Below are 15,806 nucleotides of genomic sequence, written 5' to 3'. Positions count from 1 at the left end.
TCCCATGCTGCCTGGCTCAGCAACTGGCAACACCGCATTGTAGGTATTTGACGGACTGACTGGCTGACTGAATGAATAAATGAATGAATATAGATAGTATAGCCCAGTGGTTAAAACCGTCAACTCTGGAGCCATGAATATGTGGGGCCATGGCTTTGAGCCTTTCTGAACCTCAGTTTCCCACCTATAAAGAGAAGGTAATAGTAGTACCTACAGCATGTGGTCATCACAAGACTAAATGATATAATGTGAGTAAAGCACAGAGCTTGGCACAGAGTTAATGCTCAAAAAAATGGTAGGGATTGCCATTATAATAAATACGGGTAGGATGCAGGCTAGGGCCATACGAATCGTGTGCAACAGTGGGCCCATCACACTGGCTTGAACTTAACCTAAGGGTACTGCAAGCATTCACACTCGTCGTTTTTATTTGGTTAATCAGCAAATAAAAATACGAAACGCTTGGTGGGAGACAAAGAAAATACCAATAATGTTTGCCTTGTGGGAAAAGCTTCTACCTGGGAATCCAGGGACTTGGGCTCTAAGTCCTGTCTGGCCCAAACTCACCTTGTGATGTGGGGTTAAGCATCTCCTTTCTTTGGGCCTCAGTCTTTCCATAAGAAGGTATTGTTATAGGTCAGATATTGACAGTAGCTCGGGCCAGATTCAGTAGGATTTTCCTTTCATTCTTTCTCTCCCCCTGTTGGCCTTCACAGTATCTTAGAGCCATTTGAACTGATTGCCAACATTTAAAAGTTGAAAGTTGCACATAACATTTTTTTATTTCCAGAGTCTTTAAAACATGGGAAGATATGGGGTGCCTGGGTGGCTCAGTCGGTTAAGCCTCCCCAACTTTTGATCTCAACTTGGGTCTCGATTTCATGAGTTCAAGTCATGAGTTCAAGCCCTCCTCTGTACCTGGAAATACGTCATATGGTGATTGTGTGCCTTTCCAATATCATGCTAGAGAATTGCTCGCAAACCCACAGAAGGGCCATCTGACTCTGGGGAAATTTAACCCTAACGATTGATGAGGATCCAATGATGTTTTCCAATTCTGTAAAGTTAGAAGTTCGCTTGGAGGAAACAGATGAGATGCAATCATTTTTGCATACCTGATGGAGAAAATAATCCCAAAGGTTACAGTTTTATTATCCTATAGGGTATGAAATATGATTGGCAATCATAATTCAGTATTCCTTTAACTCTTCTCAAACTCTTTCCAAACCAGTTCTGTCATAGTGTTGGTTCCTTCATTAACGATTAAGTAAGCTTACTCTTTATGGGTATTATAATCATTTTTTTAACAACTGATAATTTATTACAAAGTTTGGAGAATCGTATTTTTAATTTCTTAAAGGTGCTAACGTTTTGTCATCACATAAGTTCCAAAATTGTTTGGTTAGCTATTTGTTACGAATGTTACTTATAATATAAAAATCAAAAATTTTGAGGGATGAACGACCTACAGTAGAATTCCCACATACGAAGCGTGCAAGGCTGATGATTTTTGACAAGTGCGTATACTCGTGTGACAACCACCCCAATCGAGAGAGAGACGTGACAATGATATTTTCAACAATTTGAGAATTTTTCTTTTAGGCTACAGAGAGGGGGCCCTGTGTTTTCAGAAACGTGGTTACTTATTTCTGGTGTTAAAAAAGAGACGACAGGCCCCAAAGGGAGTCACTTGTGCTAAGCCCTACGTTGGGAAACCAAGGCTCAACACCCAAGCTAATTGCAGCTTCAACCCCCCACTCCCTGCCCCAGGAACGTAGCCTTTATCCAGTTACCTGGTCAGGATTAGTGAGATAATCTGCCGCTCCCCTTAACAAGGAGACCTTGCCTGAAGTGTGCATTCTTTTTTTTTTTTTTTTAAGCTTATTTATTTGAGAGAGAGAGAGTGCAGGGGAGGGGCACAGAGAGAGGGAAGAGAGAGAATCCCAAGCCGGCTCCACGCTGTCAGAGCAGAGCCTGATGCGGGGCTCGAACCCACAAACTGTGAGATCATGAACGGAGCTGAAGCCAAGAGTCGGATGCCTGATCGACTGAACCACCCAGGTGCCCCCAAAGTGTGCATTCTTTGCTAATGATTTCCTCTCCACCTTTTAAAACCTTTCCTTGCCTGCAGCCCAGCGAAGCTCTTTTCTATTGCCAGATGGGCTACCGCCCCATTGATGAATTGTTGAATAAAGTCAATTTGATCTTTAAATTTACTCAGGTCAATTTTTGTTGGGAACAGTGGGCAAGAACAATTGTCTTGATGTTCATGGTGATAGAAGGGATACAACTTAACATGTCAGGAAACAGCCTGATGCTTCACTGTTTTGTTTTGTGTTGTGTTATTCTGTCTAGCGGACTCCATGTACTAAGGAGCCTCTAGTTCTGAGAGCTACTGCTCTCCCAGGGCCCACATACCACTGCAGTAAATGTGGGTGACAGGGGCTTGTGAGACCATGCCCCGGAGAATGAAACAGTGAGTGATCTACAGACAAATGCGGGGTTCTCGGGGAGTGGCGCTCGAAAGGAATCCTGTTGAAGAGACCAGGCCAACTGCAAAATATAAGTCATGGCCCTTCTGAGTCAGAGAATTTCCGGTGTCAAATCCCAGGCAAAAGAAGATCAAGAGAATCGGGGCAGCTTCTCAGTGGCTGAACCCTCTCGACGACTCCCCCGGGTAAAATTGTTCCAGGAGCTTTGGTCTGTCCGCCGTTTCTTTGGCTTTGGAGTACTGATTTTCCATTAACAATGCAGATGCATTGAACGTGTGTTACAAGAGTCAAGTCAAGGGTGATTCTGAAGACTTTGGCCTCAGCATACAAACAAATTAAAGTTGCCCCTAACCAAGATGGGAAATACCGAGGGAGGAACAAGGTTGAGGCAGAAAGTCAGAAGCTCCATTGGGACATGTTAAGACATACACTATATAGATAGAGATATAGATAGAGAACCCGTAGAGTGTGTGACTCTTGATTTCATGGTTGTGAGTTCGAGCCCCATACTGGGCGTGGAGCCTACTTAAGATAAATAAATAAATAAATAATTTTAAAAATAATAGGGAATTACAAAAACAAAACTAGGTAGGAAAGAGACCTATTTTATTTTTTTTAAGTTCATTTTTATTTTGAGGGAGAAAGAGAGAGCACGAGTGGGGGAGGGGAGCGAGATCATCTCAAGCAGGTTCCACACTGGGAGAGTCCCACCGGGGCTCAAACTCCAAACCCTGAGTTCACGGTCTGAGCCGAAACCAACAGTTGGATGCTCAACCCACTGAGCCACCCAGGCACCCTGAAACTATTTATTTAGAATGAGCAATCACAACACAAATTGTGCAAGAAATCATGCCATTATAGATTGCAATTTGTGACCTTAAAAACCTGACAAATGGGGGCGCCTGGGTGGCTCAGTCCGTTGAGGTCCAACAATTGATTTCGGCGCGGGTCACGATTTCATGGATTTGTGAGTTCGAGCCCCATATGGGCTCTGCACTGACAGCGTGGAGCCTGCTTGGGATTCTCTCTCTTTTTCTGCCCCTCTTCTGCTCGCACTTTCTCTGTCTCTCTCAAAAGAAATACATTTTTTAAATCTGGCAAATAACACAAACATCACAAAATCCAGAAAAGAAACATATTTGTTAGTTTTCTTAAACACCGCCATAGTTCTTTTTCCTTTTTAAGCTGAATATGCTTTGGTCACCTCTTTAGATAACAATTTTGTATGGTCACTTTCGATAATGAGAATGGAAAAATAATTTAATTTTTCCTCTAGCATGTTAGATCAAAAAATTTTTAATTACTTTTAATTTTCATTTTAAGTTCCAGTACAGTTAACATGCAGTGTGACATTAGTTTCAGGTGTAAACATTTTTATTATTGATAATTTAGGAAAACTACTTCCGATGCCACAATTCCTTTTCAGTAATGTCATGAACATTTTGAGAATTGTCAAAATTGGGGGCAAGCTGTATCAAATTTTTGTCATATGAAATGTAATTTTTCAGGTAATTTCAAGCTTCCTAGTGCCCTGATTAACCTTACATAATCCTTTCATTGAAGACACTCATTGATTACAGTGAGTGGTGGGTATATCTTACACACTGGAAGGCCAGCAAAAACTTCACACACAGAAGAGTATCACATAAACATATTCTACTAAACTCAGAGATTCCCAGCTGGATTTCCTCTAGCTGAGTCCCAAACGCCACTAAATATGACACAGGGAAGTATGACACAGGAGAAATCAGATTAGACGGAGAGGTTTAAGCAATTGCTGTAAAAACAGTACTTTTGCAAATTTTACAGAAACAGGGGTGTCTAACTGGCTCAGTTGGTAGAGCACGTGGCTCTTGATCTCGGAGTTGTGAGTTCGAGCCCCACGTTGGGTGTAGAGACTACTTAAATACATAATTTTTTTAAAAAAGAAAATCTACAGAAGCAAAGGACCATATGAGCACATTGCTGAGACCCTCCTCAAGCCACAGAAGAGTCTTGGGGAACCAAAGGTCCCTAAATTTTAAGCTTTAATTCTACTGCTGTTGGCCAGCTGGGTCTGAGGACCCAGATGGGGCCCTGCAGGACCAGCCAAGAGGGTCCTTGGCTTGGGGCATGATCCAAACATGAAACCAAGAGCCAGGAGGAAACATGAAACATGAGCAAGGAGGAAATGAAAACAGTTCACTGGAAAGTGTACGAGATAGAGTATAGTAGATGGAGTATCTGGGAGACTGGAAAGGAAAGGAGAGTGAGTCTCTGTTGCTTGGGGTTATCTGTTTATTATATCAGAAAAGGGCCCAGGAAAAGAATGACAAAGGCGAGTGACAGGTGAACAACGGGTGTTATTTCATGAATCACTTTAGGTAGGAGGGACTGATGCCAGCTTTGGCTGAGGTTTGTTTGAAGCTGATGTCCTGGAACATGTTTGGGATCCTCATCTGCTCAGATGTTATCAGGTGTTTGGGGGTCTAAGAAGAAACTCAGCGAATGATTAACTTTCTTGCTTTCCCCTTGGAGTGGGAACATAGCTTCTTTGGTTTATTGAGACGCAAGGTGCAATACAAACCAAAGTAAATGTGGCCTAGCAGAAAAATAGCAGAGAAGCCGTCTTTCTAAAAATGGAGTCCCTTCAGTTTCCCTGTCTCACCGTGATGGTTATCACCTCTTGGTGATAGTTCCAAGGGAAGGCAAAGCAAAAACCTGACACAAAGAGCTGGGATGGGGCAGGGCATCGCCATTCTAAATAGGATGCTCATAGAACGGAAGGTAGAACCAGAGTGAAACTTGCACCTATCTGGGAGGACTGCATTCTATAAGCGACACCAGGTTAAATGTGAATGCGAAAAACCCGAGGTGGACTGTGCCTGGCAGGGAAAAAGCTGGAGTAGCTGTTTTAAAAGAGGAAGAAGAGGCTGGGGCCTAAGGAGGGTGAGGAACACTCCTAGTCACACAGCATATCCGCAGTTGAGCAGGGACTGGAATCCAGATTTCTGTTAGGTGTCGTGGCTGGGTAGATGACCACGCTAAGGCCCTTGGCCCACATGCCGGTTTTCGCTGGTTTGTTTTAGAACCCCATCTCTAACTCGAGGACTTCTCCAGGAGGCGCACCCACCCTACCTCCCGATTGGAAAAAGACCACAGCCCGAGCTTGGAAGCTGCAGGGGTGGGTCGCAGGGCCGCCTCTAGGGCCCCACATCACAGTGGGCCTCCCATTGCCTGCTCCAACCTTATTGTCCAAAGTTGGCAGGCGCCTTGTGTCAATGACCTCTAGCTGCATGGGACCAAGTCTCAACTTCTAAACCAGTACGTTTAGTCTTTCGAAGCCAAACATTTGAAAACATTCCTTGCTGCAGGCAAACTGCTTACACCTAAATCCAACATCAGGCCCCCATACCCGAACTTCCTTTCTTGCGAGAAGTCGCCAGAGGAAGCTGTCAGCCATCTTTTGTGTGGCATCATTCCTGGTTTCTCTTTGCGCATTCTTTGTCATGCCGAAGCAGTTCACTCTTCCTTCTGAATTTGCGCAAGCACTACAGACTCCCCCTTCCTTATACAGCCTCTATTTGAAGAAGGAAGAAAAATTCAAGTGTTTGCCGCTTCCGCCCTTCTTGACGTGGCGGCTCCCTGAAGACTTCCGGTTTCCCGGCAGGCCCGGTAGGGGCTGAACTTCCGGCCTCACGACGCAGGCGCGGGCCGCAGTTTTCGCTCTCTCTGGCTGTGTTTGCGAGTGCCGCAGCCATGTCTTATCCCGCTGATGATTACGAGTCCGAGGTAAGGCTGGCCCTGCGCGTGAACTGAGCTCCGCGAAGGAGGCAGAGTTCTTTGGATGTTGGGCCCCGCGGCGAGACGGCGTCCGGGCCTCTCTGGGAGCCCTTGCGGGCCGCGACCGCCTCCGGCCTGCCTCCCTGCGGGCGCGGCCCTCATGCTGTTCCCACGGCTGGCTGCTACTCACCAGCCCCGTCTCGGCCCGCCCACTTCGCATGTCCGGTCTCCTCGTTCTCTCCTTTTGCGAGACCGGAGACGGAGGCTGCTTGTGGAATCCCATAAGGATTCTGTGTTTCTGTCTGTAACTTAGCTCGTACGGTTTGGGCTGCCCCTTGTAAAACTCCGTTGGTTCCCGCAGCCTCTTGGGCTTTGCTCTACCTTATTTGCATCCGTAACGTTGTATTGCTGTCTGGTTTATTCTCCCTTCTCTCACAAGCGTGTGAGTTTCTCCAAGACAGGGACTGTGTTTTACCCACTTGCGTATTCTTAGTACCCTGCTTATCCTAAACATTGTCGAACGAACGTTTTGGGTTCACGAATTGGTGACCGTTTCCGTCTCTTTCCTTAATAGGCTGCTTATGATCCCTATGCTTACCCAGGCGACTATGACATGCACACAGGTGAGACCACGGACTTGTCTGGCTAGCTAGGCGCTTCGAGGGTTTGGCACCTTTTTGAAGGTCTCAGAACAGCTTTGACGGGCATCTGTTAAACGCTGTTTCTTCGTGGTCCTGGTGTGGAGTCAGTTATTAGTTTTCAGAAGGAGGGTGGTATAGAGCCTAATAAACCAGGTCTTTTTCATGTTCCACCTCCGAGTCTCAGAAGAGAAAGCTTACTATCCTGGATGTGGTTTCCTTGTCAGACTATTCGCTGAAGAAGAAAATCTTGGGGAAAATTAAAGAAATTCAAACCAAGCCCAAGTGAAGTATTTTTGGAAGGTTTTGGGGTTTCCTGAAATGTAGTGAGTTGGTTTGACTTAGTAAGTGCCGTGCATGGTTGCAGGTACTTTGTCCAAAGCGTTTCATTTAGTCCTTAAAACAGTTCTATAAAGTACCTAAATTAAAGTTGTCTCCATTTGGCAGATGAGAGAACAGAGCAGAGAAGTTTGGTAACTTGCACTGTTGTATTGGTCGAAAATGGCAGTCATTCGTTCATCCAAAAAATATTAAGCGCCTACTACTTACTTTCCCTTCCCACAGTCGTCTTCTGTCTTCTAACACACATATAACCACATGGGTACACCTGAAGGTACACTGAGTACAAGGTTCTTGCCCTCTTAGGCTTCAGGTTCTAGTGGAGGAAAGAGATTATGAACAACCATATAATTTTAAGTAGTGGTGCGTTTTTTGAAGAAACCGCGTACCGGGATTGAGAGTGAGTTGGGGACAGTTATATTTCTGAGTGCTTAAAAGGGAATTATACCTGATTTGTAGCCTTTAGTTTAATTTAGAGGATGGTCTTGCCCTTTTGTTTTGTAATATACGTGGGTTTGAAAGCACTTGGTAAAGTATTTGTTCTGTCCAACCTTTAGGAGATCCAAAGCAGGATCTGGCTTATGAACGTCAGTATGAACAGCAGACCTATCAGGTGATTCCTGAAGTGATCAAAAACTTCATCCAGTATTTCCACAAAACCGTCTCAGATTTGATTGACCAGAAGGTGTATGAGCTGCAGGCCAGTCGTGTGTCCAGCGACGTCATTGACCAGAAGGTGTATGAGATCCAAGACATCTATGAGAACAGGTACAGACGGCTGGCTGAAATGACCCTCTTTCTAGGTGGACTGGTTTAGTGACGCAGCCCCTGAAAAGGGTGCTGTCTAATCACTTCTCTGTAAAGAGAGAGCCCGAGGGGTTTCTGTGATTCCTTGGGGGAGACATGTTACTTTGTTGGACTGTATTGCCCAAACTCATACAGGGTCTGGGGCGCCTGGGTGGCTCAGTCAGTTAAGCCTCTGACTTTGGCTCAGGTCATGATGTCACAGCTTGTGGGTTCGAGCCCCGCATCGGGCTCTGTGCTGACAGCTCAGAGCCTGGAGCCTGTTTCAGTTTCTGTGTCTCCCTCTCTCTGACTCTCCCCTGTTCATACTCTGTCTCTCTCTGTCTCAAAAATAAATAAAAACATTAAATAAAACAAAACAAAACAAAAAAACACAACTCATACAGGGTCTAAAATAATAACACCGTGATCAGTAATTATAGCAGCAGTTACAGAAGTATGTCCGACCAGTGTAAATCAGGCAACGTTCAGAATGCTTTTCCTGTGTTTTACTCATTACGCTTCACAGTAACCCCATGAAGTAGGTAGTATTGTTTTCCTCATCTTACGGATAAGGGAAACAAAGCACAGAAAGGGTGAGTCACATGGCTACTTGAGTTTTGAACCTGCACATTCTGACAGCAGAGCCTAATTTTTAAATTACTGCACGACTGGGGCGCCTGGGTGGCGCAGTCGGTTAAGCGTCCGACTTCAGCCAGGTCACGATCTCGCGGTCCGTGAGTTCGAGCCCCGCGTCAGGCTCTGGGCCGATGGCTCAGAGCCTGGAGCCTGTTTCCGATTCTGTGTCTCCCTCTCTCTCTGCCCCTCCCCCGTTCATGCTCTGTCTCTCTCTGTCCCAAAAATAAAATAAAAAATGTTGAAAAAAAAATTTAAAAAAAAAAAATAAATTACTGCACGACTTTTTTCCTAACGTGTATTTACCGAGAGAGAGAGAGAGAGAGTGCGCGTGTGCAACACGCAAGCTTGGGAGGGAGATAGAGAATCCCAGGCAGGCTCTGCGCTGTTGGCGTGAAGACATGGGGCTCTGTCTCAGGAATTGAGAGATCGTGACCTGAGCGGAAATCATGAATTGGACACTCACCCAGCTGAGCCCCGCAAGATGCCCCACATTACTGCACAACTTAATGCATAACAGGGTGAGCCACGCTTTGACTGGCTTTGAGGGGATTGCCCTTGTGTAATTGGCATTAGAGATGAGACAGGTCAGTCAGGGTCAGGATAGTCAGGAATGACTTCACCAAGGAAGCAGAATTTAAACCATTACTGAGAGGAGGGATGGACAAAACTAATAGCCAGAGGCTTATTGGATCAGTGAACAGAATTAATCCCTGAACTGTTTTTTCCTTCCTCCTCACATCTTCCTAGTTAAAAGTGTGTAGCTCGGTGCTGTCCCATAGAAATAATAATGCTAGCCACACGTGTAACAGTTTTTTTCATCAGCTATGTTTAAAAAATATAAAAAGAGGGGCATCTGGCTGGCTCAGTTGGTGGAGCTTATGACTCTTGGTCTCAGGGTTGTGAGCTTGAGCCCCACGTTGGGTGTAGAGATCACTTAAAAATAAAACTTTAGGGGCACCTGGGTGGCTCAGTCAGTTAAGTGTCTGACTTCAGCTCAGGTTGTGATTTCATGGTCTGTGGGTTCGAGCCCTGCATCGGGATGTGTGCTGACAGCTCAGAGCCTGGAGCCTGCTTTGGAATCTGTGTCTCTCTCTCTCTCTCTCTCTCTCTCTCTCTCTCTCTTTCGTCTCTCAAAATGAATAAAAATATATAAAAATAATAATAATAAATAAGACTTAAAAAATAAGTAAAAAGATGGGAAATTAATTTTAATAATTTATTTCAACATCTACAATATTACCACTCATAATCAGAATTAAACCGTTAATGACTTATTTTACTTTTTTTAGTATTATGCATTCTAAATCCTATATTTTGTATTTATAGCACAACTCAATTTGTATATGTTGGAAATACTTGATCTCTATTTAAATTTTCTTTTTTTAATGTTTATTTTTGAGAGAGAGACCGGGTATGATTTGGGGAGGAGCAGAGGGAGAGGGAGACACAGAATCTGAAACAGGCTCCAGGCTCTGAGCTGTCAGCACAGAGCCCGACGCAGGGCTCGAACTCACAGACGGCAAGATCATGACCTGAGCCGAAGTTGGATGTTTTAACTGAGCCACCCAGGTTTCCTTCTATTTAGATTTCATAACATTTACAGTTGAAACATCAGATTCACATACTTAAATAATTCTAAATATACTTGAAAGTTTTCCAGAAACTGAGTTAAGTATTGGTTTTCTTAATTAAAATTAAAATTTGAGGGGCACCTGGGTGGCTCAGTCGGTTAAGCATCTGACTTCAGCTCAGGTCATGATCGCGCCATCCGTGAGTTCGAGCCCCGCGTCAGGCTCTGTGCTGACGGTTCAGAGCCTGGAGCCTGTTTCCGATTCTGTGTCTCCCTGTCTCTCTGACCCTCCCCCCGTTTATGCTCTGTCTCTCTCTGTCTCAAAAATAAGTAAACGTTAAAAAAGATAAAAAATAAAATTAAAATTTGACATTCATTTCTTTGCACAGTAATCACATGTGGCAGTTAGAGTTGGAGCCACGCGTGGGGTACACATTTCCATAGGAGAATGTGTGGTGAGGAGAATGTCTGGCGCCTTGCAAAGTATGTTCCTTTGCAGATGAGTGGGCAAATGGAGGAAGTGGTAAATAGACAGGGCAGAAAGAAAATCTAGATAGTATAGACGTAGAGAGTAGTGTCAGGAAAATAGGTAGTAAGTCAGCAGAGAGAAGTGGCCCAGGAAACCAGAGAGAAGAGACTTTGAAGAAGGGAAGGGTCAACAAACGTTAAGTGTTCTGATGAGATTGAGTCAAGGAAGGAGCGGGTTGATTTTGGCAATTGAGAAGTCCTTTGATCACCAGCAAGGTCCGTTTCAGTGCAGCGGTGGAGGCAGGAGCCAGATGGCAGAGGGTGAGAAATGGAGGATGACAAAGGAGAGGTAGCAAGTGTAGAGGACATGAAGTGTTGTTGAGATGCTTTGTGTTTTGTCGCATGTCTTGAAGCAGGAACTCGAGCATATTTCTGTGCTGAACCGAAAGATCCGGAGAAGAGAGAGAGGTGGGAGTTGAGGAGAGTGGGAGAAAGTTGAAGTAGCTCCTAAGGGGATCAGGAGGGAAATGGAACGGAAGCCTCTTGTAGGGCTGGGAAGCATCGTGGGCAGCGGTGTTTGGGTGGGATGCTGCAGGTCTGTGATGGCATCAGACCACAACAGACAGACAGATTTGCTTCCAAGTTTGGAAAGGAGGAGGAGACACGGCGCTCCAGGAGAGTAGGAAAAATATTGCTAAGGGAGAAGGGTGGGAGTATCTAAAACAGGTTATCAGATCAGGGGACAGCGAGCTGTTAAGTATGACTGGAGTTCCTGGCACGGAGGCCGGAAATGATCCTGAAGAGCACGGTGCTTGCCTGACTGATAATTTTTTTTAGCGTTTATTTCTGAAAGAGAGACACAGCGTGAGTGGGGAAGGGGCAGAGAGGGAGGGAGACTCAGAATCTGAAGCAGGCTTCAGGCTCTGAGCTGTCAGCGCAGAACCCAGTGCAGGATTCAAACGCATGTACTCTGAGATCGTGACCTGATCCGAAGTTGGAGCCCCACTGACTGAGCCACCCAGCTGCCCCATAAGCGATAAAAAGGAGTGTTTACCGTATTGAGAAAAGTTGAGGTGCAGAGTTGGGTATAGGAAAGTTGTAGACTTGGAGGGCTTTGGCCCTGGCTTCGTTGCTGTGACACCTTCCCCTTTGTGAGCCTGGGTCCTTATCTGTAAAATGTGAAGGTTTCTTCTTCTCAGGTCCTTCCTGTTTTGGACTCGTAGAATTTTTGTGCTTGGTTTTCAGCTGGACCAAGTTGACTGAAAGATTCTTCAAGAATACACCCTGGCCTGAGGCTGAAGCCATCGCTCCACAGGTTGGAAACGGTAGGTATGAGCTCTTTGTGGTGTGCGCGCTGGGTGGGATCCTGCGACTCAGGGGTCACTAGGAGGCTCAAATGATCTGTGTCTTTCACTCACTGTTTTGTTTCCCCAGGACTTCGTACACAATAGACCCTTAGTAAAGAACTTGTTGAATGAAGGCCGAATAAACGAAGAGGGGGCAGAGACCTCTCAAGTGTGGTGAAGCTGAAACTGAGATCTTTGTCCTGACTTGTTTCCATTTCCCTCTGTAATTTTGGAGGTCACTATAGTCGCTTGGGAATGGGCGCTCTGGCACCTTCCTTCCACCTTTCACTTTATGGTGGTTTTTTTATATATGGTGGAAGATCCATCTCCACATTTTTACATGTCGATAACTAGCTGTCCTAGCACTAGTTTTCGAAAAGACTGTTTTTCCATTAAATTGTCTTGGCACCTTTGTTGAAATTGGTTATCATGTAAATGTAAGGGTTTATGTCTGGACTCTCAGGCTTTTTGGTTTTTTTTAATGTTTTATTTTTTGAGAGAGCGAGCGAGCACGAGCAGGGAAGGGACAGAGAGAGAGGGGGAGAGAGAGAGAATGAATCTGAAACAGGCTCCAGTCTCTTAAGCTGTCAGCATAGAGCCTGATGTGGGGCTAGAACCCATGAACTGAGCCGAAGTTGGATGCTTAACCCACTGAGCCACCCAGGTGCCCTTCTCAGCCTTTTTTTTTTTTTTTTTTTTTTTTTTTGGTTTATTTATTTTGAGGGTTGGGGGAGGGAATCCCAAGCAGGCTCCACACTGTCAGTGCAGAGCCCGACGCGGGGCTCGAATTCATGAACCGTGAGATCATGACCTGGCCCGAAATCAGGAGTTGGACACTTAACCGACTGGGCCACCCCAGCGCCCCTAGACTCTCATTTTAACTCCATTGATCTATATGTCTTTCCTTATGCTTGGACCACACTGTCTTGATTATTGTAGCTTTGTGGTAAGTTTTGAAACCAGAAGTGTAAGTCCTTCAACTATGTTCTTTTTCAAGATTGTTTTGGTTCTTCTGAGTCCCTTGGGTTTCCGTATGAGTTTTAGGATCAGCCGGTCAGTTTTGGCAAAAAGCCAGCTGGGATTTTGATAAGGATGGTGTTGACTCTGAAAATAGAATTAGGGGTATGTTGCTTTTATATTTAAGTCTTCTAATTTATGGACATGTAGTGTCTTTTCATTTACTCAGCTCAGTTTAGAAGTCGCTCTCGGAGAGTTTATTTTCTGTGGTGCTCAGACCTCTTTCTTTAATATATTGCCTATAAGAACGTAACATTGTGTGTCTTAACTCCAAAGTCCTATAATACAGTTGACCCTTGAACAACATGGGTTTGTACTAGGTGAGTCTGCCTATACATGGATTATTTTCGCTCCCATACAGTACTGTGAATGTATTTTCTCTTACAGTTTTCTTAATGTTTTCTCCTCTACAGCTTACTTTATTATTTTTTTTTTTATTTTTTTTTATTTTTATTTATTTATTTATTTATTTATTTATTTATTTATTTTTTAATATATGAAATTTACTGTCAAATTGGTTTCCATACAACACCCAGTGCTCATCCCAAAAGGTGCCCTCCTCAATACCCATCACCCACCCTGCCCTCCCTCCCACCCCCCATCAACCCTCAGTTTGTTCTCAGTTTTTAACAGTCTCTTATGCTTTGGCTCTCTCCCACTCTAACCTCTTTTTTTTTTTTTTTTTCCCTTCCCCTCCCCCATGGGTTTCTGTTACGTTTCTCAGGATCCACATAAGAGTGAAACCATATGGTATCTGTCTTTCTCTGTATGGCTTATTTCACTTAGCATCACACTCTCCAGTTCCATCCACGTTGCTACAAAAGGCCATATTTCATTCTTTCTCATTGCCACGTAGTATTCCATTGTGTATATAAACCACAATTTCTTTATCCATTCATCAGTTGATGGACATTTAGGCTCTTTCCATAATTTGGCGATTGTTGAGAGTGCTGCTATAAACATTGGGGTACAAGTGCCCCTAGGCATCAGTACTCCTGTATCCCTTGGATAAATTCCTAGCAGTGCTATTGCTGGGTCATAGGGTAGGTCTATTTTTAATTTTCTGAGGAACCTCCACACTGCTTTCCAGAGCGGCTGCACCAATTTGCATTCCCACCAACAGTGCAAGAGGGTTCCCGTCTCTCCACATCCTCTCCAGCATCTATAGTCTCCACACAGCTTACTTTATTATAAGAATACAGGATCTAATACACATAGCATACAAAATATGTGTTAATTGACAGTTTGTGTTATTGGTAAGGCTCCCAGTCAGCAGTAGGTTATTAAAGTTCAACAGTCAAATATCTGAGGAGTCAGAAGTTATTTGTGTGGGCTTTTGACTGTGCAGGGGGCGGTTCTTGCCCCTAACCCCTACATTGTTTAACGGTCAGCTGTGTATAATTTTATAGGAAAGTAATCACAGGACCTAATAGTGAAAAAAGAGATTTGGTATAAAAATCACCCCCCTCCCCTTCCATCCTCAAGTCTTCAGTTTCTCTAGAGCCGTCTAGTGCTACCACTTTCTTTTCTTATCCTTCCCATGGTGGTCCATGCATACAGAAGCAAATAGGAATACCTCTTTTGTTTCTTTTTTACATAGACTAAATGCCATTTCTTTCCCTTGAAAAAAAATTTAAAAAAGAAAAATTTTTTTTTTTAACGTTTAGTTTTGAGACAGAGAGAGACAGAGCATGAACGGGGGAGGGTCAGAGAGAGGGAGACACAGAATCTGAAACAGGCTCCAGGCTCCGAGCTGTCAGCACAGAGCCCGACGCGGGGCTCGAACTCACGGATCGTGAGATCGTGACCCGAGCCGAAGTTGGCTGCTTAACCGACTGAGCCACCCAGGCGCCCCGAAAAAATTTTTTTAAATCATCTTCTTAGTTTTTTTTTTTTTTTTTTTTTTTTTTGAGAGAGAGAATGAGAATGAGTGGGGGAAGTGCAGAGGGAAGGAAAGAGAGAATCCCAGGCAGGCTCTGCACTGTCAGTTTGGAGCCCGACACGGGGCTTGAACTCACAAACCGTGAGATCATGACCTGAGCCGAAACCAAGAGTCAGATGCTTAACCCACTAAACCACCCAGGTGCCTCTCCCCTTTTTTTTTTTAAATGTTTATTTATTTTTGAGAGAGAATGTGTGTGTGAGTGGGGGAGGGGCAGAGAGAGGTGTAGACAGAGGATCAGAAGCAGGCTCTGTGCTGATAGCAGAGAGCTCAGTGCAGGGCTTGAACTCATGAACCACGAGATCCGTGACCTGAGCTGAAGTTGGATGCTTAACTGCCTGAGCCACCCAGGAGCCCCTTTTTTCCTTTTTAAAGTTAATTATATTTTTGGAGTGTATTCTGTATCTCCAGGATTTCTTTTTTTTTTTTTCCTTTAATTTTTTTTTTTTTTTAATGTTTATTTTTGAGAGGGGCAGAGAGAGAGGGAGACACAGAATCCGAAGCAGGTTCCAGGCTCCGAGCTGTCGGTACAGAGCCCGACACGGGGCTCGAACTCACAGACCACGAGATCGTGACCTGAGCTGAAGTCGGCCGCTTAACCGACTGAGCTACCCAGGCGCCCCTGTATCTCCAGGATTTATAAGACCACCCCCGGGTTTGGTGGTTGGTATAGTTGTATCCACAGCTGTGAAGGTTTACAGCAAATGGATACAGAGCAAAATCAGCAAGGGGAAAGAAGACATAGACAGGAATCTAACGGAAACCAGGTGCTTGTTGCCAGCAGTCCCTTCCCGTGGAGTCACATGGGAT

At 44.6% G+C, this 15,806-nt stretch overlaps 1 protein-coding gene and 1 long non-coding RNA gene across 3 annotated transcripts in view; one reads left to right on the top strand and one right to left on the bottom strand.

Moving 5' to 3' along the window:
• Positions 1–4,755: 4,755 nt before the first annotated feature.
• On the bottom strand, positions 4,756–6,041 carry LOC131518867 (uncharacterized). Its single transcript, XR_009265311.1, has 2 exons — positions 5,887–6,041; positions 4,756–4,960 (listed from the first exon to the last, which is right to left on the bottom strand). It is a non-coding gene; the product is annotated as an uncharacterized LOC131518867 (long non-coding RNA).
• A 130-nt stretch (positions 6,042–6,171) lies between these two features.
• The window catches only part of EIF3L (eukaryotic translation initiation factor 3 subunit L), a 29,277-nt gene continuing 19,642 nt past the window's right edge, over positions 6,172–15,806 (top strand). Inside the window, exons 1-4 of one of the 2 annotated variants that reach the window (XM_058741330.1) lie at positions 6,172–6,263; positions 6,829–6,877; positions 7,789–7,999; positions 11,937–12,016. In XM_058741330.1, coding sequence (XP_058597313.1) covers positions 6,231–6,263; positions 6,829–6,877; positions 7,789–7,999; positions 11,937–12,016 — 373 coding nt within the window. In that variant the 5' untranslated portion in view covers positions 6,172–6,230. Of the gene's footprint in view, positions 6,264–6,828; positions 6,878–7,788; positions 8,000–11,936; positions 12,017–15,806 lie in introns of those variants that run through there. The other variant, XM_058741331.1, reaches the window with a different exon arrangement.

This window comes from Neofelis nebulosa, chromosome 8 (assembly GCF_028018385.1).
Source record: "Neofelis nebulosa isolate mNeoNeb1 chromosome 8, mNeoNeb1.pri, whole genome shotgun sequence".
Taxonomy (NCBI): Eukaryota; Metazoa; Chordata; class Mammalia; order Carnivora; family Felidae; genus Neofelis; species Neofelis nebulosa.
This window is presented reverse-complemented; position numbering and strand designations above follow the sequence as displayed.